This window comes from Salvelinus namaycush, unplaced genomic scaffold, assembly GCF_016432855.1.
Source record: "Salvelinus namaycush isolate Seneca unplaced genomic scaffold, SaNama_1.0 Scaffold181, whole genome shotgun sequence".
NCBI lineage: Eukaryota > Metazoa > Chordata > Actinopteri > Salmoniformes > Salmonidae > Salvelinus > Salvelinus namaycush.
This window is the reverse complement of record NW_024058575.1, coordinates 180,537-202,500: the sequence shown is the minus strand read 5'-3', so window position 1 is coordinate 202,500 and position 21,964 is coordinate 180,537. Positions and strand designations below refer to the sequence as shown.

Below are 21,964 nucleotides of genomic sequence, written 5' to 3'. Positions count from 1 at the left end.
CCTGTCCTTTATCCCTGCCACTGAAAGAGGTTCATTCTGGGGAGAGTGATGGAGGAGCCCTGTCCTTTATCCCTGCCACTGAAATAGGTTCATTCTGAATAGGGGAGAGTGATGGAGGAGCCCTGTCCTTTATCCCTGCCACTTAAATAGGTTCATTCTGAATAGGGGAGAGTGATGGAGGAGCCCTGTCCTTTATCCCTACCACTGAAAGAGGTTCATTCTGAATAGGGGAGAGTGATGGAGGAGCCCTGTCCTTTATCCCTGCCACTGAAAGAGGTTCATTCTGAATAGGGGAGAGTGATGGAGGAGCCCTGTCCTTTATCCCTGCCACTGAAAGAGGTTCATTCTGAATAGGGGAGAGTGATGGAGGAGCACTGTCCTTTATCCCTGCCACTGAAAGAGGTTCATTCTGGGGAGAGTGATGGAGGAGCCCTGTCCTTTATCCCTGCCACTGAAAGAGGTTCATTCTGAATAGGGGAGAGTGATGGAGGAGCCCTGTCCTTTATCCCTACCACTGAAAGAGGTTCATTCTGAATAGTGGAGAGTGATGGAGGAGCCCTGTCCTTTATCCCTACCACTGAAAGAGGTTCATTCTGAATAGGGGAGAGTGATGGAGGAGCCCTGTCCTTTATCCCTACCACTGAAAGAGGTTCATTCTGAATAGGGGAGAGTGATGGAGGAGCCCTGTCCTTTATCCACTGAAATAGGTTCATTCTGAATAGGGGAGAGTGATGGAGGAGCCCTGTCCTTTATCCCTACCACTGAAAGAGGTTCATTCTGAATAGGGGAGAGTGATGGAGGAGCCCTGTCCTTTATCCCTGCCACTGAAAGAGGTTCATTCTGAATAGGGGAGAGTGATGGAGGAGCCCTGTCCTTTATCCCTACCACTGAAAGAGGTTCATTCTGAATAGGGGGGAGTGATGGAGGAGCCTTGTCCTTTATCCCTGCCACTGAAAGAGGTTCATTCTGAATAGGGGAGAGTGATGGAGGAGCCCTGTCCTTTATCCCTGCCACTGAAAGAGGTTCATTCTGAATAGGGGAGAGTGATGGAGGAGCACTGTCCTTTATCCCTACCACTGAAAGAGGTTCATTCTGAATAGGGGAGAGTGATGGAGGAGCCCTGTCCTTTATCCCTACCACTGAAAGAGGTTCATTCTGGGGAGAGTGATGGAGGAGCCCTGTCCTTTATCCCTGCCACTGAAAGAGGTTCATTCTGAATAGGGGAGAGTGATGGAGGAGCCCTGTCCTTTATCCCTACCACTGAAAGAGGTTCATTCTGAATAGTGGAGAGTGATGGAGGAGCCCTGTCCTTTATCCCTACCACTGAAAGAGGTTCATTCTGAATAGGGGAGAGTGATGGAGGAGCCCTGTCCTTTATCCCTACCACTGAAAGAGGTTCATTCTGAATAGGGGAGAGTGATGGAGGAGCCCTGTCCTTTATCCACTGAAATAGGTTCATTCTGAATAGGGGAGAGTGATGGAGGAGCCCTGTCCTTTATCCCTACCACTGAAAGAGGTTCATTCTGAATAGGGGGGAGTGATGGAGGAGCCTTGTCCTTTATCCCTGCCACTGAAAGAGGTTCATTCTGAATAGGGGAGAGTGATGGAGGAGCCCTGTCCTTTATCCCTGCCACTGAAAGAGGTTCATTCTGAATAGGGGAGAGTGATGGAGGAGCACTGTCCTTTATCCCTACCACTGAAAGAGGTTCATTCTGAATAGGGGGGAGTGATGGAGGAGCCCTGTCCTTTATCCCTGCCACTGAAAGAGGTTCATTCTGGGGAGAGTGATGGAGGAGCCCTGTCCTTTATCCCTACCACTGAAAGAGGTTCATTCTGAATAGGGGAGAGTGATGGAGGAGCCCTGTCCTTTATCCCTACCACTGAAAGAGGTTCATTCTGAATAGGGGAGAGTGATGGAGGAGCCCTGTCCTTTATCCCTACCACTGAAAGAGGTTCATTCTGAATAGGGGAGAGTGATGGAGGAGCCCTGTCCTTTATCCACTGAAATAGGTTCATTCTGAATAGGGGAGAGTGATGGAGGAGCACTGTCCTTTATCCCTACCACTGAAAGAGGTTCATTCTGAATAGGGGGGAGTGATGGAGGAGCCTTGTCCTTTATCCCTGCCACTGAAAGAGGTTCATTCTGAATAGGGGAGAGTGATGGAGGAGCCCTGTCCTTTATCCCTGCCACTGAAAGAGGTTCATTCTGAATAGGGGAGAGTGATGGAGGAGCACTGTCCTTTATCCCTACCACTGAAAGAGGTTCATTCTGAATAGGGGGGAGTGATGGAGGAGCCCTGTCCTTTATCCCTGCCACTGAAAGAGGTTCATTCTGGGGAGAGTGATGGAGGAGCCCTGTCCTTTATCCCTACCACTGAAAGAGGTTCATTCTGAATAGGGGAGAGTGATGGAGGAGCCCTGTCCTTTATCCCTACCACTGAAAGAGGTTCATTCTGGGGAGAGTGATGGAGGAGCCCTGTCCTTTATCCCTACCACTGAAAGAGGTTCATTCTGAATAGGGGAGAGTGATGGAGGAGCCCTGTCCTTTATCCCTACCACTGAAAGAGGTTCATTCTGAATAGGGGAGAGTGATGGAGGAGCCCTGTCCTTTATCCACTGAAATAGGTTCATTCTGAATAGGGGAGAGTGATGGAGGAGCCCTGTCCTTTATCCCTACCACTGAAAGAGGTTCCTTCTGAATAGGGGAGAGTGATGGAGGAGCACTGTCCTTTATCCCTACCACTGAAAGAGGTTCATTCTGAATAGGGGAGAGTGATGGAGGAGCCCTGTCCTTTATCCCTGCCACTGAAAGAGGTTCCTTCTGAGTAGGGGAGAGTGATGGAGGAGCCCTGTCCTTTATCCCTGCCACTGAAAGAGGTTCATTCTGAATAGGGGAGAGTGATGGAGGAGCACTGTCAATATCTATGCCACTGACTTTTAGGACGCATCCCAAATGACACTATGTTCCTTATGTAGTGCCCTATTACCCATAGGGCGCTGGTCATAAGTAGTGTACTACATAGGGAATAGGGTGCAACTTTGGACAAAGTCAAGGTAGAAGTGGGGCTGTGACACATGTTGCCCTCCTCCCCTATTTTGATGATTTTCCGACACCCGCTCATTTTTATGAGAATAAGACGTCTTATCGCGAGTGTTAACTTTTCACTTTTTATTCCCCATTGACTTTGAGCCAAAACCAATTGGATTGTTAAACTTTGATCGGAGGAGAATGTAATTTTATCTTACACTCCTTTGAGAGTATCTATCTCCCACTAGTTAATGTACACAGGCTTAGAAACTCTTCTCATTTGACTTGATACCTTGGGGTGTTTTACCACGTTTGCTTTGTATCTTCTTGGATAGCAACACACACACACACACACCCAGATACACCTACGCAATCGGGTACGTATGCACACACACACACACGAACACACACACACATACACAGACACACACACAGGATAATACATCTCCCTGCATTCTCCCTGGATTCGTTGCTGCCTCAAATCGATGAGCTTTCTATCCATGTTATTTTCAGCCAATCGTTCCCTGACAGGCCTCATTGGTTTTCCATTGTTGTTGTTGGGAGGGTTGTTTGGGTCCAGGTCCATTTCTTCTCGTGTTACAAGCCAAATCACCCGTATAACCATCAGTAAGGTCCTTAGGGGGCCTCATGTCAGCCTGGTTATACCTCATGTTGAAGGTTGCCACTGTGGGGCCTCATGTCAGCCTGGTTATACCTCATGTTAAAGGTTGCCACTGTGGGGCCTCATGTCAGCCTGGTTATACCTCATGTTGAAGGTTGCCACTGTGGGGCCTCATGTCAGCCTGGTTATACCTCATGTTGAAGGTTGCCACTGTGGGGCCTCATGTCAGCCTGGTTATACCTCATGTTGAAGGTTGCCACTGTGGAGCCTCATGTCAGCCTGGGTATACCTCATGTTAAAGGTTGCCACTGTGGGGCCTCATGTCAGCCTGGTTATACCTCATGTTGAAGGTTGCCACTGTGGGGCCTCATGTCAGCCTGGTTATACCTCATGTTGAAGGTTGCCACTGTGGGGCCTCATGTCAGCCTGGTTATACCTCATGTTGAAGGTTGCCACTGTGGAGCCTCATGTCAGCCTGGGTATACCTCATGTTGAAGGTTGCCACTGTGGAGCCTCATGTCAGCCTGGTTATACCTCATGTTGAAGGTTGCCACTGTGGGGCCTCATGTCAGCCTGGTTATACCTCATGTTGAAGGTTGCCACTGTGGGGCCTCATGTCAGCCTGGTTATACCTCATGTTGAAGGTTGCCACTGTGGGGCCTCATGTCAGCCTGGTTATACCTCATGCTGAAGGTTGCCACTGTGGGGCCTCATGTCAGCCTGGTTATACCTCATGTTGAAGGTTGCCACTGTGGGGCCTCATGTCAGCCTGGTTATACCTCATGTTGAAGGTTGCCACTGTGGAGCCTCATGTCAGCCTGGTTATACCTCATGTTGAAGGTTGCCACTGTGGGGCCTCATGTCAGCCTGGTTATACCTCATGTTGAAGGTTGCCACTGTGGGGCCTCATGTCAGCCTGGTTATACCTCATGTTGAAGGTTGCCACTGTGGAGCCTCATGTCAGCCTGGTTATACCTCATGTTAAAGGTTGCCACTGTGGAGCCTCATGTCAGCCTGGTTATACCTCATGTTGCAGGTTGCCACTGTGGGGCCTCATGTCAGCCTGGTTATATCTCATGTTGAAGGTTGCCACTGTGGGGCCTCATGTCAGCCTGGTTATACCTCATGTTGAAGGTTGCCACTGTGGAGCCTCATGTCAGCCTGGTTATACCTCATGTTGAAGGTTGCCACTGTGGGGCCTCATGTCAGCCTGGTTATACCTCATGTTGCAGGTTGCCACTGTGGGGCCTCATGTCAGCCTGGTTATACCTCATGTTGAAGGTTGCCACTGTGGGGCCTCATGTCAGCCTGGTTATACCTCATGTTGAAGGTTGCCACCACTGTGGAGCCTTATGTCAGCCTGGTTATACCTCATGTTGAAGGTTGCCACTGTGGGGCCTCATGTCAGCCTGGTTATACCTCATGTTGCAGGTTGCCACTGTGGGGCCTCATGTCAGCCTGGTTATACCTCATGTTGCAGGTTGCCACTGTGGGGCCTCATGTCAGCCTGGTTATACCTCATGTTGAAGGTTGCCACTGTGGGGCCTCATGTCAGCCTGGTTATACCTCATGTTGAAGGTTGCCACTGTGCTTTCAACCAGTGCTTTGACTCAGACCTGCTGCACTGTATTTCACTCCTTGCTGTGGGGGTTTAACTGTCCTTATTGAGCACGGATTGGCTGAATGTCTCCCAAAGCAGGAAGTATGACAACCTGTATTGACTGCTGATTGGTTGACTGTCTCTGTATGGATTGTTGATTGGTTGTCTGTGTGTCAGGTGGGGAACCTGGGCCTGCTGTTTATGTTGCTGTTCTTCATCTACGCTGCTCTGGGGGTGGAACTGTTTGGAGAGCTGGGTGAGTCTGTTTCAGTAGGACCTTACAACAGCTAAAGATAATAGAAAATATACTGTACTGAACAAACACATCTCATACTTGATTAAATGCTAAAGGCATAACCAAAATGTACTGTACTGGTCAAAAACATCTCATACTTGATAATTAGGCTAACAATAAATGATCCTGAGGCTTTATACCCTTATCTTTGGGCCAAAACAAATACTAATTCAAAAATTTCAGTGAACTGTCAGAAATAAGTAAACAAGTTTTTTGTTTATTAATATTTTGTTGAACAGTGATAAATGAATCTATCTCTTCTCTCACCTTTCTCTACATCTCTTCTCCCTTCACTCTCTCTCTCTTTCTCCTCCCACCTCTCACTCTTTCTCCTTCCCTCCCTCCCCTCCATCTCTCAGTGTGTAATGCTGACTACCCGTGTGAGGGCATGAGTCGGCACGCCACCTTCGAGAACTTCGGCATGGCCTTTCTCACCCTCTTCCAGGTCTCCACCGGAGACAACTGGAACGGCATCATGAAGGTACACAAAACCCGCAGTCAATGTGTCTGGCAAAATAAGGGTCAAATAAAAGAAATCAATTAAAATGGTAAATGGAGGCCATTTATGACTTGAAACACTAGAGAATCATGAGAAATATAGACAGAAGTAGCACAGAAGCTGGACAGAAAATGAGAACAAGACTGTGCCGACAGAAAGAGAGGGAGGGAGAGAAGAGAGAGACAGAGAGAGAGGGAGAGAAGAAAGAGAGAGAGAGAGGGAGAGTAGAAAGAGAGAGAGGGAGAGAAAAAAAGAGAGAGCGCAGATGGATCTGTTTTATAGTGGGAGCTAAAAGCTTTCAACAAGGTGCAGCGAGGGTCTTTCACGACACACGGCTATCAGGGGGAAGGGATCATACAAAGTCCATGGCTTCCAATCAGATCCTGTGAATTATGCATGTAGTCCTTTAGTCTAACAGATGCTCTTGTCCATAGCAGCATAGAGGTGACTGATATGGAACAGATATCTAACCGACAGAGACGACTAGCTAATGAAGTACTTATTCACAGATATCTAACCGACAGAGACGACTAGCTAATGAAGTACTTATTCTCTGATCTCTAACCGACAGAGACTACCTAGTCAAGAACTTATTCTCTGATCTCTAACCGACAGAGACGACTACCTAGTCAAGAACTTATTCTCTGATATCTAACCGACAGAGACGACTAGCTAGTGAAGTACTTATTCTCTGATCTCTAACCGACAGCGACTACTAGATAATGAAGTACTTATTCTCTGATCTCTAACCGACAGAGACGACTAGCTAATGAAGTACTTATTCTCTGATCTCTAACCAACAGCGACTACCTAGTCAAGTACTTATTCTCTGATCTCTAACCGACAGAGACGACTAGCTAATGAAGTACGTATTCTCTGATCGCTAACCGACAGGGACTACCTAGTCAAGAACTTATTCTCTGATCTCTAACCGACAGAGACGACTACCTAGTCAATAACTTATTCTCTGATCTCTAACCGACAGAGACGACTAGCTAATGAAGTACGTATTCTCTGATCTCTAACCGACAGAGACGACTAGCTAATGATGTACTTATTCTCTGATCTCTAACCGACAGAGACGACTAGCTAATGAAGAACTTATTCTCTGATCTCTAACCAACAGAGACGACTAGCTAATGAAGTACGTATTCTCTGATCTCTAACCGACAGAGACTACCTAGTCAAGAACTTATTCTCTGATCTCTAACCAACAGAGACGACTAGCTAATGAAGTACGTATTCTCTGATCTCTAACCGACAGAGACTACCTAGTCAAGAACTTATTCTCTGATCTCTAACCAACAGAGACGACTAGCTAATGAAGTACTTATTCTCTGATCTCTAACCGACAGAGACGACTAGCTAATGAAGTACTTATTCTCTGATCTCTAACCGACAGAGACTACCTAGTCAAGAACTTATTCTCTGATCTCTAACCAACAGAGACGACTAGCTAATGAAGTACGTATTCTCTGATCTCTAACCGACAGAGACTACCTAGTCAAGAACTTATTCTCTGATCTCTAACCGACAGAGACGACTAGCTAGTGAAGAACTTATGCTCTGATCTCTAACCGACTGAGACGACTAGCTAATGAAGTACTTATTCTCTGATCTCTAACCGACTGAGACGACTAGCTAATGAAGTACTTATTCACAGATATCTAACCGACAGAGACGACTAGCTAATGAAGTACTTATTCTCTGATCTCTAACCGACAGAGACGACTAGCTAATGAAGTACTTATTCTCTGATCTCTAACCAACGGAGACGACTAGCTAATTAAGTACTTATTCACATATATCTAACCGACAGAGACTACTAGCTAATGAAGTACTTATTATCTGATCTCTAACCGACAGAGACTACTAGCTAATTAAGTACTTATTCTCTGATCTCTAACCGACTGAGACGACTAGCTAATGAAGTACTTATTCACAGATATCTAACCGACAGAGACGACTACCTAGGGAAGTACTTATTCACAGATATCTAACCGACAGAGACGACTAGCTAGTGAAGTACTTATTCTCTGATCTCTAACCGACAGCGACTACTAGATAATGAAGTACTTATTCTCTGATCTCTAACCGACAGAGACGACTAGCTAATGAAGTACTTATTCTCTGATCGCTAACCGACAGGGACTACCTAGTCAAGAACTTATTCTCTGATCTCTAACCGACAGAGACGACTACCTAGTCAATAACTTATTCTCTGATCTCTAACCGACAGAGACGACTAGCTAATGAAGTACGTATTCTCTGATCTCTAACCGACAGAGACGACTAGCTAATGATGTACTTATTCTCTGATCTCTAACCGACAGAGACGACTAGCTAATGAAGAACTTATTCTCTGATCTCTAACCGACAGAGACGACTAGCTAATGAAGTACGTATTCTCTGATCTCTAACCGACAGAGACTACCTAGTCAAGAACTTATTCTCTGATCTCTAACCAACAGAGACGACTAGCTAATGAAGTACGTATTCTCTGATCTCTAACCGACAGAGACTACCTAGTCAAGAACTTATTCTCTGATCTCTAACCAACAGAGACGACTAGCTAATGAAGTACTTATGCTCTGATCTCTAACCGACAGAGACGACTAGCTAATGAAGTACTTATTCTCTGATCTCTAACCGACAGAGACTACCTAGTCAAGAACTTATTCTCTGATCTCTAACCAACAGAGACGACTAGCTAATGAAGTACGTATTCTCTGATCTCTAACCGACAGAGACTACCTAGTCAAGAACTTATTCTCTGATCTCTAACCGACAGAGACGACTAGCTAGTGAAGAACTTATGCTCTGATCTCTAACCGACTGAGACGACTAGCTAATGAAGTACTTATTCTCTGATCTCTAACCAACAGCGACTACTAGATAATGAAGTACTTATTCACATATATCTAACCGACAGAGACGACTAGCTAATGAAGTACTTATTCTCTGATCTCTAACCGACAGAGACGACTAGCTAATGAAGTACTTATTCTCTGATCTCTAACCAACAGCGACTACTAGATAATGAAGTACTTATTCACATATATCTAACCGACAGAGACGACTAGCTAGTGAAGAACTTATGCTCTGATCTCTAACCGACTGAGACGACTAGCTAATGAAGTACTTATTCTCTGATCTCTAACCGACTGAGACGACTAGCTAATGAAGTACTTATTCACAGATATCTAACCGACAGAGACGACTACCTAGGGAAGTACTTATTCACAGATCTCTACCCGACAGACTACTAGCTAAATTAAGTACTTATTCTCTGCTCTCTAACCGACAGGGACGACTAGCTAATGAAGTACTCATTCACAGGGAGTTTTCATTTTCGATTGGTTATATTGCTACCTCATTTGGGAAAATTAGTCTACCTCTGTAAATCTTCTTTCTCTCAACCCCCTTTCTTTCTTTCTATTTCTTAATCTTTCTTTCTTTCTTTTTCTTAATCTTTCTTTCTCTCTTTCTTACTTTCTTTTTTTCTATGTATTGTTTGTTTACTTTCCTTTTTCCTGTCTGTCCTCCAGGACACCCTGCGTGAGTGCCCTCCAGGACCAAGTGACTACCCGTGCCACGCTGGACTCCAGTTCATCTCTCCCATGTACTTTGTCTCCTTCGTCCTCACCGCCCAGTTTGTCCTCATCAACGTGGTGGTGGCCGTGCTCATGAAGGTACTGTATGGGGGACACACAGCGCAGACCAGTCCGTCCTCATAAAACACACACACACCGACACACACCACTGTGCAATGCTGTGGAACTGAATGTCTAAACGTAGAACAAGATTCCCAATATTACTGGAAGGATTAATAGAAAGCTCAAAGACGCTAGATGGCAGAAGAGTCCATTTACATGTCACAGTTGGATAACTAAAGTCATGTGATCTGTTTTCCTTGAAGCACCTAGACGACTCAAACAAAGAGGCCCAGGAGGATGCTGAGATGGATGCAGAGATCGAGCTGGAGCTAGCCCAGGGACAACTCCAACTACCCACCTGCTGCATGGGGGGGCTGGGCACTGGGCTGCTCGTGGCTGGGGCCTCTGGGGCCTCTGGAGCGCCTGGATGTAGGGGTGATTTGATTAGATTTTTTCAATGAATATTAATATGATTTATTTATTTTATCTACCTGCCCTGGGACCACTAGCTAGCCGGCTAAATCTGACACATTTACAGATATGTTGATTGATGTGCGTTGTCTCTGTCAAATAAATGTAACAAATGAAAATTGGACAATTTAAAAATGCATCTCAACCAATCATGTGGTTACAATGCATTTTAAAATTATTAATGAGAACACAAACATTGTTTACTGTTTATTTCCATTGTGGTCTTCATCTATCCATTGTGGTCTTCTTCTATCCATTGTGGTCCTTTTCTATCCATTGTGGTCCTCTTCTATCCATTGTGGTCCTCTTCTATCCATTGTGGTCCTCTTCTATCCATTGTGGTCTTCTTCTATCCATTGTGGTCCTCTTCTATCCATTGTGGTCTTCTTCTATCCATTGTGGTCCTCTTCTATCCATTGTGGTCCTCTTCTATCCATTGTGGTCCTCTTCTATCCATTGTGGTCCTCTTCTATCCATTGTGCTCCTCTTCTATCCATTGTGGTCCTCTTCTATCCATTGTGGCCCTCTTCTATCCATTGTGGTCCTCTTCTATCCATTGTGGTCTTCTTCTATCCTTTGTGGTCCTCTTCTATCCATTGTGGTCCTCTTCTATCCATTGTGGTCTTCTTCTATCCATTGTGGTCTTCTTCTATCCATTGTGGTCTTCTTCTATCCATTGTGGTCCTCTTCTATCCATTGTGGGCTTCTTCTATCCTTTGTGGTCCTCTTCTATCCATTGTGGTCCTCTTCTATCCATTGTGGCCCTCTTCTATCCATTGTGGGTCCTCTTCTATCCATTGTGGTCTTCTTCTATCCATTGTGGTCTTCTTCTATCCATTGTGGTCTTCTTCTATCCATTGTGGTCTTCTTCTATCTATTGTGGTCTTCTTCTATCCATTGTGGTCTTCTATCCATTGTGGTCCTCTTCTATCCATTGTGGTCTTCTTCTATCCATTGTGGTCCTCTTCTATCCATTGTGGTCTTCTTCTATCCATTGTGGTCCTCTTCTATCCATTGTGTTCTTCTTCTATCCATTGTGGTATTCTTTCCATTGAGGCCTTCAGGTGGAGGTGGAGGGTTGGAAGGAGGGACCAGGCCGGGTCAGGGGGTAGGGCTGATGACAGGGGCCGTAGTGGATCACAGTGGAGTGACCCCTCCCCATAGAGGAGGAGAAAGACATGAGGGACACAGACGGCATCACAGACGGAAGCTGTACTCACCTGCACAGGTTTGTGCACAGGTTAGTGTACTGGGATTCTGTTCTATTTGATTAAGTTTTACTCTACTATACTCTCCTCGAATCTGCTCTACTTTACTGTAATCTATTATACTATACTAAACCTCCGGAGGTGTAAATCTATAGATATGTTCGATCTGAGTCCACTTACTGGTTGCATACGGTATACACAAGCACACACTGCCAATACTAGTGTTCTCCAAACACAACCTTTCATATACACACACATCACCACTCCTCTCCTCATCCCCTTTACTCTGGCTAAAAATAACCATCTGTTTTAAACACAGGACCATCAGCAAGTCCAATCTAGTCTCGCTATCAGTGTTAGCTACCTAATTAAAACACCTAGAGACAAGAACACACACACTTACTTATAGAACTAAAGCCTGCCTGAGCAAAATGTAATTTACTAAGCCTGAAGAGAGAGAGAGAGAGAGGGAGGGAGGGGGAGAGAGAGAGACAAAACAGAGAGAGAGTGAGAGTGAGAGAGAGTGAGAGAGAGAGAGAGAGAGAGAGAGAGAGAGAGAGAGAGAGAGAGAGAGAGAGAGAGAGAGAGAGAGAGAGAGAGAGAGAGAGAGAGAGAGAGAGAGAGAGAGAGAGAGAGAGAGAGAGAGAGAGAGAGAGAGAGAGAGAGAGAGACTATTTAGGATGTAGAATGACAGTGGGTAGTGATATACTGTCTAGATTATTGTCTCTAAGCCTACTGGTATTTTTAAACTGGAGGAGGAGGAGAAAAACAGGGAGAGAATCTCTCCATCTTCCTGTATCTCTCTCCAGCATCTATTTATTTCTCAGTACCTTTCCCCCTAGCTCTCTCTTTCCTATCTGTCTCTGAGATATCGCTCTCTCTCTGTCTCTCTCTCTGTCTCTCTCTCTCTGAGATATCACTCTCTTTCTGTATCTCGCTCACTCACTCTCTGTCTGACTCTCTGTCTGTCTCTCTCTCTGTCTCTCTCTCTGTCTCTCTCAATTTAATTCAATTCAATGGGCTTTATTGGCATGGGAAACATGTGTTAACATTGCCAAAGCAAGTGAGGTAGATAATATACAAAAGTGAAATAAACTCTCTCTCTCTCTCTGTTCTGTTTCTGTCTCTGTCTCTGTCTCTGTCTCTGGCTCTGGCTCTGGCTCTGGCTCTGGCTCTGTCTCTGGCTCTGGCTCTGGCTCTGGATCTGGCTCTGTCTCTCTCTGTGCATTTGTGTTTGAGTAGGAGGAGACTTCCCAGACCTCAGAGTACATTTTATTGTTTGAAGCAGTAGTTGAGACAGTTGGACTATTGAGCCAACCAATAGGGGGGTCACAGTAGACTGGGGGGGGGTAACAGTGGGTGTGATTGGCTATGGTGCAGTGGTGGATGGGAGGCCAGCTGGGAGGGCAGCCAATCAAATGAGGTCAGCGCCAACACTTACCCACCCAGGACCTCCGAGCTAGCCAATCGTTGAGCCCCTGCTGAGTTGTATGCCCGCCTGTAACCTTTCTGTGTGTATCGGTGTGTGTGTGTGTGTGTGCGTGTCTCTGTGTGTGCGTCCATCTCTCTGAGGGTAGTGGAGAGTGCGAGGTGAGGAGGGCAGACTGCCAGTCAATAGCTGGAGCTTGGCAGTGCCCACAGAGAAAGACAGCAGACAGGAACACACACACTCTCACACATACACACAAACACACACACACTCTCACACACACAAACACACACACACACTCTCACACACACACACACACACACACACACACTCTCACACATACACACAAACACCAGCTCTTCAATATCTAATTGAAACTCCAACCTCGACTTGAAAGACTTGCTATTTTAATTAGAAACAGAACCTCTCGATGCACCACATTGATCCTGTAGAATATCCATTCACTGGAATTCTAGTCAATGGAATATCTTGTTGAATGGAAGTTGTCGATGCTCATTAGCTCTTAAAACACAAACAATGTTTAATAAAGTAGCATTTGTCTTGGATCTCCCCTGCCTTGTGCCATGGAGTCTATATGGGGAAGGGTGTGTGTGTGTGTGTGTGTGTGTGTGTGTGTGTGTGTGTGTGTGTGTGTGTGTGTGTGTGTGTGTGTGTGTGTGTGTGTGTGTGTGTGTGTGTGTGCGGCTCTACCTATGAGAGTTAGAAACAACAGGACGCGTACGAGCTAATATTTAATTAAACAACAGAACAGAATGAATCATCTTCACTATGGGTTATGAAAAGACGGAAGCATAAAGAGAGAACGAGAGAGATGAGAGGGAGATACATTTTACACAAGTAAGACGGCTTGGGAGAGAGTGTGAAAGAGAGAGAAGGGAGGAGGAGGGTGAGAAAGAGAGAAAGCGAGAAAGCCTTGTAATACCATAGAAACGGCCAGCCCAAGAATGAGCATCTCTGTAGGAGGGCTGACTACAGGAAGTGGAGTGCCAAGATGCTGAGTTTGACAGACAGGAAATCAAACACACTGACGGGGACAGGCCCCGGGGTTAGATCTCTCTCTCTCTCTCTCTCTCTCTCTCTCTCTCTCTCTCTCTCTCTCTCTCACACTCACACTCACACTCACACTCACACACTCACACACTCACACACTCACACACTCACACAGAGAGATCAATGAGGTGTGTTTACACCGTGTGTGTTCATACAGAGCGCTAGACGCTGTCTGGATCTTCTGTCTTCAGGCTTGATGATGTGAATCACCATCACACTGAGAAGCTTAAACACACAGCAGGAATGATCATCACAGGCTGCTCCTGTCAAACCACCAACGCTTTCTTCATCAAGGGCAGAGTTTGGTCTGGTTAAACCTCATCTGGTTAAACCTAGTCTGGTAAACCTAGTCTGGTAAACCTAGTCTGGTAAACCTAGTCTGGTTTAACCTAGTCTGGTAAACCTAGTCTGGTTAAACCTAGTCTGGTAAACCTCATCTGGTTAAACCGTCTGGTAAACCTAGTCTGGTAAACCTAGTCTGGTTTAACCTAGTCTGGTAAACCTAGTCTGGTTTAACCATCTGGTAAACCTAGTCAGGTTTAACCTAGTCTGGTTAAACCTAGTCTGGTTTAACCTAGTCTGGTTTAACCTAGTCTGGTAAACCTAGTCTGGTTTAACCTAGTCTGGTTTAACCTAGTCTGGTAAACCTAGTCTGGTTTAACCTAGTCTGGTTTAAACCTAGTCTGGTTTAACCTAGTCTGGTAAACCTAGTCTGGTTTAACCTAGTCAGGTTTAACCTAGTCTGGTAAACCTAGTCAAAATGTTAATGTATTCTTATTTGCTTCAGATGTAAGAATGCTTTATAGAGTTGATCTTCATATTTCACAAAAGTCCCACGTACAGTATGTGCCCTTGTGTGAGGAACGGCCCATAGCAACAGGAGCCTATTTCCTGTTTCTGTAGCGTGAGGCAGCTTGATGTACAAGTACACCCCTTGGATAGGACGCTAGTCTACGTGTCTCAGGGCCTTACTCCCAATCTATTTCCTTATTGCTGAGTGCCAAGGAGTCTCACCCGGGGTGTACTTCACCCGGGGAGGCATAAATATGGGTTGTATGGGTTGTATTTACAATGGTGTTACCTCACCCTGGGATCAAACTTCCAACCTTCCAATCTCCGGGCGCACACTCAATGTATTGTAGGTAAATGTATGAGTTGGTCTGTAATGAGTTGTACACAGTACCAGTCAAAAGTTTGGACACACCTACTCATTCAAGGGTTTTTCTTTATTTGTACTATTTTCTACATTGTAGAATAATAATGAAGACATCAAAACTATGAAATAACACATATGGAATCATGTAGTAAGTAAAAAAAGTATAGCCAACCTTTTCCTTGATGACAGCTTTGCACCCTCTTGGCATTCTCTCAACCAGCTTCATTAGGTAGTCACCTGGAATGCATTTCAATTAACAGGTGTGCCTTGTTAATAGTTCATTTGTGGAATTTCTTTCCTTCTTAATGCGTTTGAGCCAATCGATTGTGTTGTCAAATCAAATCAAATGTTATTGGTCACATACACATGGTTAGCAGATGTTGTTGTGAGTGTAGTGAAATGTTAATGCTTCTAGATCTGACAGTGCAGCACTATCTAACAGGTAATATCTAACAATTCCACAACAACTAACTAATACACACAATCTAGTAAAGGAATGGGATGAGAATCTATACACTACCGTTCAAAAGTTTGGGGTCACTTAGAAATTTCCGTGTTTTTGAAAGAGAAGCACATTTTTTGTCCATTAAAATAACATCAAATTGATCAGAAATTCAGTGTAGACATTGTTAATGTTTTGTTGTAAATGACTATTGTAGCTGGAAACTGCAGATTTTTTAAATGGAATATCTACATAGGCGTACAGAGGCCCATTATCAGCAACCATCACTCCTGTGTTCCAATGACACGTTGTGTTAGCTAATCCAAGTTTGTCATTTTAAAAGGCTAAATGATCATTAGAAAACCCTTTTGCAATCTGTTAGCGCAACTGAAAACTGTTGTTCTGATTAAAGAAGCAATAAAACTGGCCTTCAATAGACTAGTTGAGTATCTGGAGCGTCAGAATTTGTGGGTTTGATTACAAGCTCAAAATGGCCAGAAACAATTAACTTTCTAATGAAACTCGTCAGTCTATTCTTGTTCTGAAAAATGAAGGCTATTTCATGTGAGAAATTGCCAAGAAACTGAAGATCTCGTACAACGCTGTGTACTATTCCCTTCACAGAACAGCACAAACTGGCTCTAACCAGAATAGAAAGAGGAGTGTGAGGCCCCGGTGCACAACTGAGCAAGAGGACAAGTACATTAGTGTCTAGTTTGAGAAACAGATGCCTCACAAGTGCTCAACTGGCAGCTTCATTAAATAGTACCCGCAACGTCAACAGTGAAGAGGCGACTCCGGAATGCTGGCCTTATGGCTTTTTCTTTGCAACTCTGCCTATATCTCAGACTGGACAATAAAAAGAAAAGATTAAGATGGGCAAAAGAACACAGACACTGGACAGAGGAACGCTGCCCAGAAGGCCAGCATCCCGGAGTCGCATCTTCGCTGTTGACGTTGAGACTTGTGTTTTGCGGGTACTATTTAATGAAGCTGCCAGTTTTCTAATGATCAATTAGCCTTAAAATTATAAGCTTGGATTAGCTAACACAACGTGCCATTGGAACACAGGAGTGATGGTTGCTGATAATGGGCCTCTGTACGCCCATGTAGATGTTCCATAAAAAATCAGCCGTTTCCAGCTATAATCGTCATTTACAACATTAACTATGTCTACACTGTATTTCTGATTGATTTGATGTTATTTTAATGGACAAGAAATGTGCTCTACTTTCAAAAACAAGGACATTTCTAAGTGACCCCAAACTTTTACACGGAAGTGTAAGTATAAAATATATGGATGAGCAGTGATAGAGCGGCTAAGATGCAATAGATAGCGAAGAATAGATAGTGAAGGATACAGTATACAGTATATACATATGAGATGAGTAATGCGAGATATGTAAACATTTTTAAAGTGGTATTATTAAAGTGACTAGTGATCCATTTATTAAAGTGGTCAATGATATCAAGTCTGTAGGTAGGCAGCCTTCCTCTCTGTGTTAGTGATGGCTGTTTAACAATCTGATGGCCTTGAGATAGAAGCTGTTTTTCAATCTCTCGGTCCCAGCTCTGATGCACCAGTACTGACCTCGCCTTCTGGACGGTAGCAGGGTGAGCAGGCAGTGGCTCGGGTGGTTGTTGTTCTGGATGATCTTTTTGGCCTTCCTGTGACATCGGGTGTTGTAGGTGTCCTGGAGGGAAGGTAGTTTGCCCCCGGTGAAGCGTGGTGCAGAGCACACCACCCTCTGGAGAGCTCTGCGTTTGTGGGCGGTGCAGTTGCCGTACCAGGCAGTGATACAGCCCGACAGGATGCTCTCAATTGTTCACCTGTAAAAGTTAGTGAGGGTTTTTGGTGACAAGCCACATTTTTTCAGCCTTCTAAGGTTGAAAAGGCGCTGTTGCGCCTTTTTCACCACACTGTCTGTGTGCGTGGACCATTTCAGTTTGTCAGTGATATATAAAGTACACCAAGGAACTTAAAACGTTCCACCTTCTCCACTGCTTTTCCGTCTATGTGAATAGGGGGGTGCCCCCTTTGCTGTTTCCTGAAGTCCACGATCATCTCTTTTGTTTTGCTGACATTGAGTGAGAGGTTATTTTCCTGACATCACACTCCGAGGGCCCTCACCTAATCCCTGTAGGCTGTCTTGTCGTTGTTGGTAATCAAGCCTACCACTGTAGTGTCGTCTGCAAACTTGATGATTGAGGCGTGCATGGCCACGCAATCGTGGGTGAACAGGGAGTACAGGAGAGGGCTGAGAATGCACCCTTGTGGGGCCCCAGTGTTGAGGATCAGCGGAGTGAAGATCTTGTTTCCTACCTTCACCACCTGGGGGCGGCCCGTCAGGAAGTCCAGGACCAAGTTGAACAGGGCGGGGTCGAGACCCTGGGTGTCAAGCTGTGACAAGGTAGGGTGATGTACAGAAGATAGCCCTATTTGGTAAAAGACCAAGTCCATATTATGGCAAGAACAGCTAAAATAAGCAAAGAGAAACGACAGTCCATCATTACTTTAAGACATGAAGGTCAGTCAATCCGGAAAATGTCAAGAACTTTGAAAGTTGCTTCAAGTGCAGTCGCAAAAACCATCAAGCGCTATGATGAAACTGGCTCTCATGAGGACCGCTACAAGAATGGAAGACCCAGAGTTACCTCTGCTGCAGAGGATAAGTTCATTAGAGTTAACTGCATAAGAAAGTGCAGGCCAAATAAATGCTTCACAGAGTTCAAGTAATAGACACATTTTAACGTCAACTGTTCAGAGGAGACTCCGTGAATCAGGTCTTCATGGTCGAATTGCTTCAAAGAAACCACTACTAAAGGACACCAATAAGAAGAAACTTGCTTGGGCCAAGAAACACAAGTCATGGATATTAAACCGTTGGAAATCTGTCCTTTTGGTCTGATGAGTCCAGATTTTTGGTTCCACCGCCTTGCCTTTGTGAGGTGCAGAGTAGGTGAACGGATGATCTCTGCATGTGTGGTTTCCACCATGAAGCATGGAGGAGGAGGTGTGATGGTGTGGGAGTGCTTTGTTGGTGACACTGTCAGTGATTTATTTGAATTTACTTAACCAGCATGGCTACCACAGCATTCTGCAGCGATACGTCATCCCATCTGGTTTGCGCTTAGTGGGACTATCATTTGTTTTTCAACAGGACAATGACCCAAAACACACCTCCAGGCTGTGTAAGGGCTATTTGACCAAGAAAGAGAGTGATGGAATGCTGCATCAGATGATCTGGCCTCCACAATCACCCGACCTTAACCCAACTGAGATGGTTTGGGCTGAGTTGGACTGCAGAGTGAAGGAAAAGCAGCCAAGAAGTGCTCAGCATATGTGGGAACTCCTTCAAGACTGTTGGAAAAGCATTCCAGGTGAAGCTGGTTGAGAGAATGCCAAGAGTTTGCAACGCTGTCATCAAGGCAAAGGGTGGCTACATTGAAGAATCTCAAATAGAAAATGTATTTTGATTTGTTTAACACTTTTTTGGTTACTACTTGATTCCATATGTTATATGTCATAGTTTTGTTGTCTTCACTATTATTCTACAATGTAGAAAATAGTACAAAATAAAGAAAAACCCTGTGTACAAACTTTTGACTGGTACTGTGTATATCCTCTGTGTCTCCAGGAGAGTCAGTGGACAGTGTTTAATGTATATATCCTCTGTGTGTCTCCAGGAGAGTCAGTGGACAGTGTTTAATGTATATATCCTCTTGTTGTCCCCAGGAGAGTCAGTGGACAGTGTTTAATGTGTATATCCTCTGTGGGTCTCCAGGAGAGTCAGTGGACAGTGTTTAATGTATATATCCTCTTGTTGTCCCCAGGAGAGTCAGTGGACAGTGTTTAATGTATATATCCTCTGTGTGTCTCCAGGAGAGTCAGTGGACAGTGTTTAATGTATATATCCTCTGTGTGTCTCCAGGAGAGTCAGTGGACAGTGTTTAATGTATATATCCTCTGTGTGTCTCCAGGAGAGTCAGTGGACAGTGTTTAATGTATATATCCTCTGTGTGTCTCCAGGAGAGTCAGTGGACAGTGTTTAATGTATATATCCTCTTGTTCTCCCCAGGAGAGTCAGTGGTTGGACAGTGTATCTCTGCTGATAAAGGACTCATTTGAAGGAGAGATGCTGATGATTGACAACCTCTCTGGATCTGTCTTCCATCACTACTCCTCTACCTCTTCTCCTGTCTGGAAGGACTACAAGAGAAATCTGCAAGAGGTACACATGCACACACATACCACACAATATGCATGCACAAACACACACAGGTGCTCACAAACATGCACACACACACACACACACACACACACACACACACACACACACACACACACACACACACACACACACACACACACACACACACACACAGATATGGGAATAACATCCCATGTCAATCATCCTGCTGTATAACTCAAAGGCAGCTATAGTGGTAGCTGTCAATCAAACAGACTGAGAAAACAGTGGTTTCCCTCCATACGTCACATTAATGTTCTTCTGAATGATGACACACATACTAAAATACAAACGTTTAATGTGTGTGTATATGATACACTTTGTGTGTGTACATGTGTGTGCTTGTGTGCTTGTGTGTGTGTGTGTGTAATTCTCTTCATCTCTTTATGTTAATGTAACCTGCATGGTAGTTTGTTAAAATCACAAACAGAAAAAAATGCTCATGACAAGGCTGTACCATTCCCTGGAGAATCCAGTTCTGTTGGTTCAGTATGAGAACATCTCATCTACATATCTGTTGTTGGCCAATCACATTCAACCTCCCTCTAACCTTGTTGCTATTTACTCAACAAAATAATTTAATTCAGGACTATGTTGAGTTGACTTTCAAATACGGATGACATGCATGCAAACACACACACACACATTCCCTGTCTATCCATCATATTGTTATTGTGATGCTATATTCATATGCATTATTTATATGCTGTGTGTGTGTGTGTGTGTGTGTGTGTGTGTGTGTGTGTGTGTGTGTGTGTGTGTGTGTGTGTGTGTGTCTGTGTCTGTGTGTGTGTCTGTGTCTGTGTCTGTGTCTGTGTCTGTGTCTGTGTCTGTGTCTGTGTCTGTGTGTGTGTGTGTGTGTGTTTGCATCGCTACCAGACGTAACCTTTGGGAATAATGTGATGATGCACATTTGCTGCTGTGTTTGATCTTTCTGGAGTTACCATGGGAAACACAGGAGAATGCATGTATTTAATTAATTCTGTACATTTCTATATAAACTCAGCAAAAAAAGAAACGTCCTCTCACTGTCAACTGCATTTATTTTCAGCAAACTTAACATGTGTAAATATTTGTATGAACATAACAAGATTCAACAACTGAGACATAAACTGAACACGTTCCACAGACATGTGACTAACAGAAATGGAATAATGTGTCGCTGGTCAAAATCAAAAGTAACAGTTAGTATCTGGTGTGGCCACCAGCTGCATTAAGTACTGCAGTGCATCTCCTCCTCATGGACTGCACCAGATTTGCCAGTTCTTGCTGTGAGATGTTACCCCACTCTTCCACCAAGGCACCTGCAAGTTCTCAGACATTTCTGGGGGGAATGGCGCTAGCTCTCACCCTCCGATCCAACAGGTCCCAGACGTGCTCAACGGGATTGAGATCTGGGCTCTTCGCTGGCCATGGCAGAACACTGACATTCCTGTCTTGCAGGAAATCACACACAGAACGAGCAGTATGGCTGGTGGCATTGTCATGCTGGAGGGTCATGTCAGGATGAGCCTGCAGGAAGGGTACCACATGAGGGAGGAGGATGTCTTCCCTGTAACGCACAGCGTTGAGATTGTCTGCAATGACAAAAGCTCAATCCGATGATGCTGTGACACACTGCCCCAGACCATGACGGACCCTTCACCTCCAAATCAATCCCACTCCAGAGTACAGGCCTCGTTGTAATGCTCATTCCTTCAACGATAAATGCGAATCCGACCATCACCCCTGGTGAGACAAAACCGCGACTCGTCAGTGAAGAACACTTTTTGCCAGTCCTGTCTGGTCCAGTGACGGTGCCCATAGGCGACGTTGTTTCTGGTGATGTCTAGTGAGGACCTGCCTTACAACAGGCCTACAAGCCCTCAGTCCAGCCTCTCTCCGCCTATTGCGGACAGTCTGAGCACTGATGGAGGGATTGTGCGTTTCTGGTGTGACTCGGGCAGTTGTTGTTGCCATCCTGTACCTGTCCCGCAGGTGTGATGTTCGGATGTACCAATCCTGTGCAGGTGTTGTTACACGTGGTCTGCCACTGCGCGGACGATCAGCTGTCCGTCCTGTCTCCCTGTAGTGCTGTCTTAGGTGTCACACAGTAAGGACATTGCAATTTATTGCCCTGGCCACATCTGCAGTCCTCATGCCTCCTTGCAGCATGCCTAAGGCACGTTCACGCAGATGAGCAGGGACCCTGGGCATCTTTCTTTTGGTGTTTTTCAGAGTCAGTAGAAAGGCCTCTT

General features: G+C 45.0%; 1 protein-coding gene across 1 annotated transcript in view; it reads left to right on the top strand.

Annotated features, from left to right (window-relative positions):
- LOC120037668 (voltage-dependent T-type calcium channel subunit alpha-1I-like) overlaps positions 1-21,964 on the top strand; it is a gene marked incomplete at its 5' end in the record, with an annotated part of 166,483 nt that overhangs the window by 124,470 nt on the left and 20,049 nt on the right. The window contains 7 exons of the mRNA XM_038983664.1: positions 5,428-5,506; positions 5,905-6,026; positions 9,593-9,736; positions 9,964-10,135; positions 11,236-11,266; positions 11,375-11,399; positions 19,557-19,709. Of these exons, the coding sequence (XP_038839592.1) occupies positions 5,428-5,506; positions 5,905-6,026; positions 9,593-9,736; positions 9,964-10,135; positions 11,236-11,266; positions 11,375-11,399; positions 19,557-19,709 (726 nt within the window). The remainder of the gene's footprint in view (positions 1-5,427; positions 5,507-5,904; positions 6,027-9,592; positions 9,737-9,963; positions 10,136-11,235; positions 11,267-11,374; positions 11,400-19,556; positions 19,710-21,964) is intronic.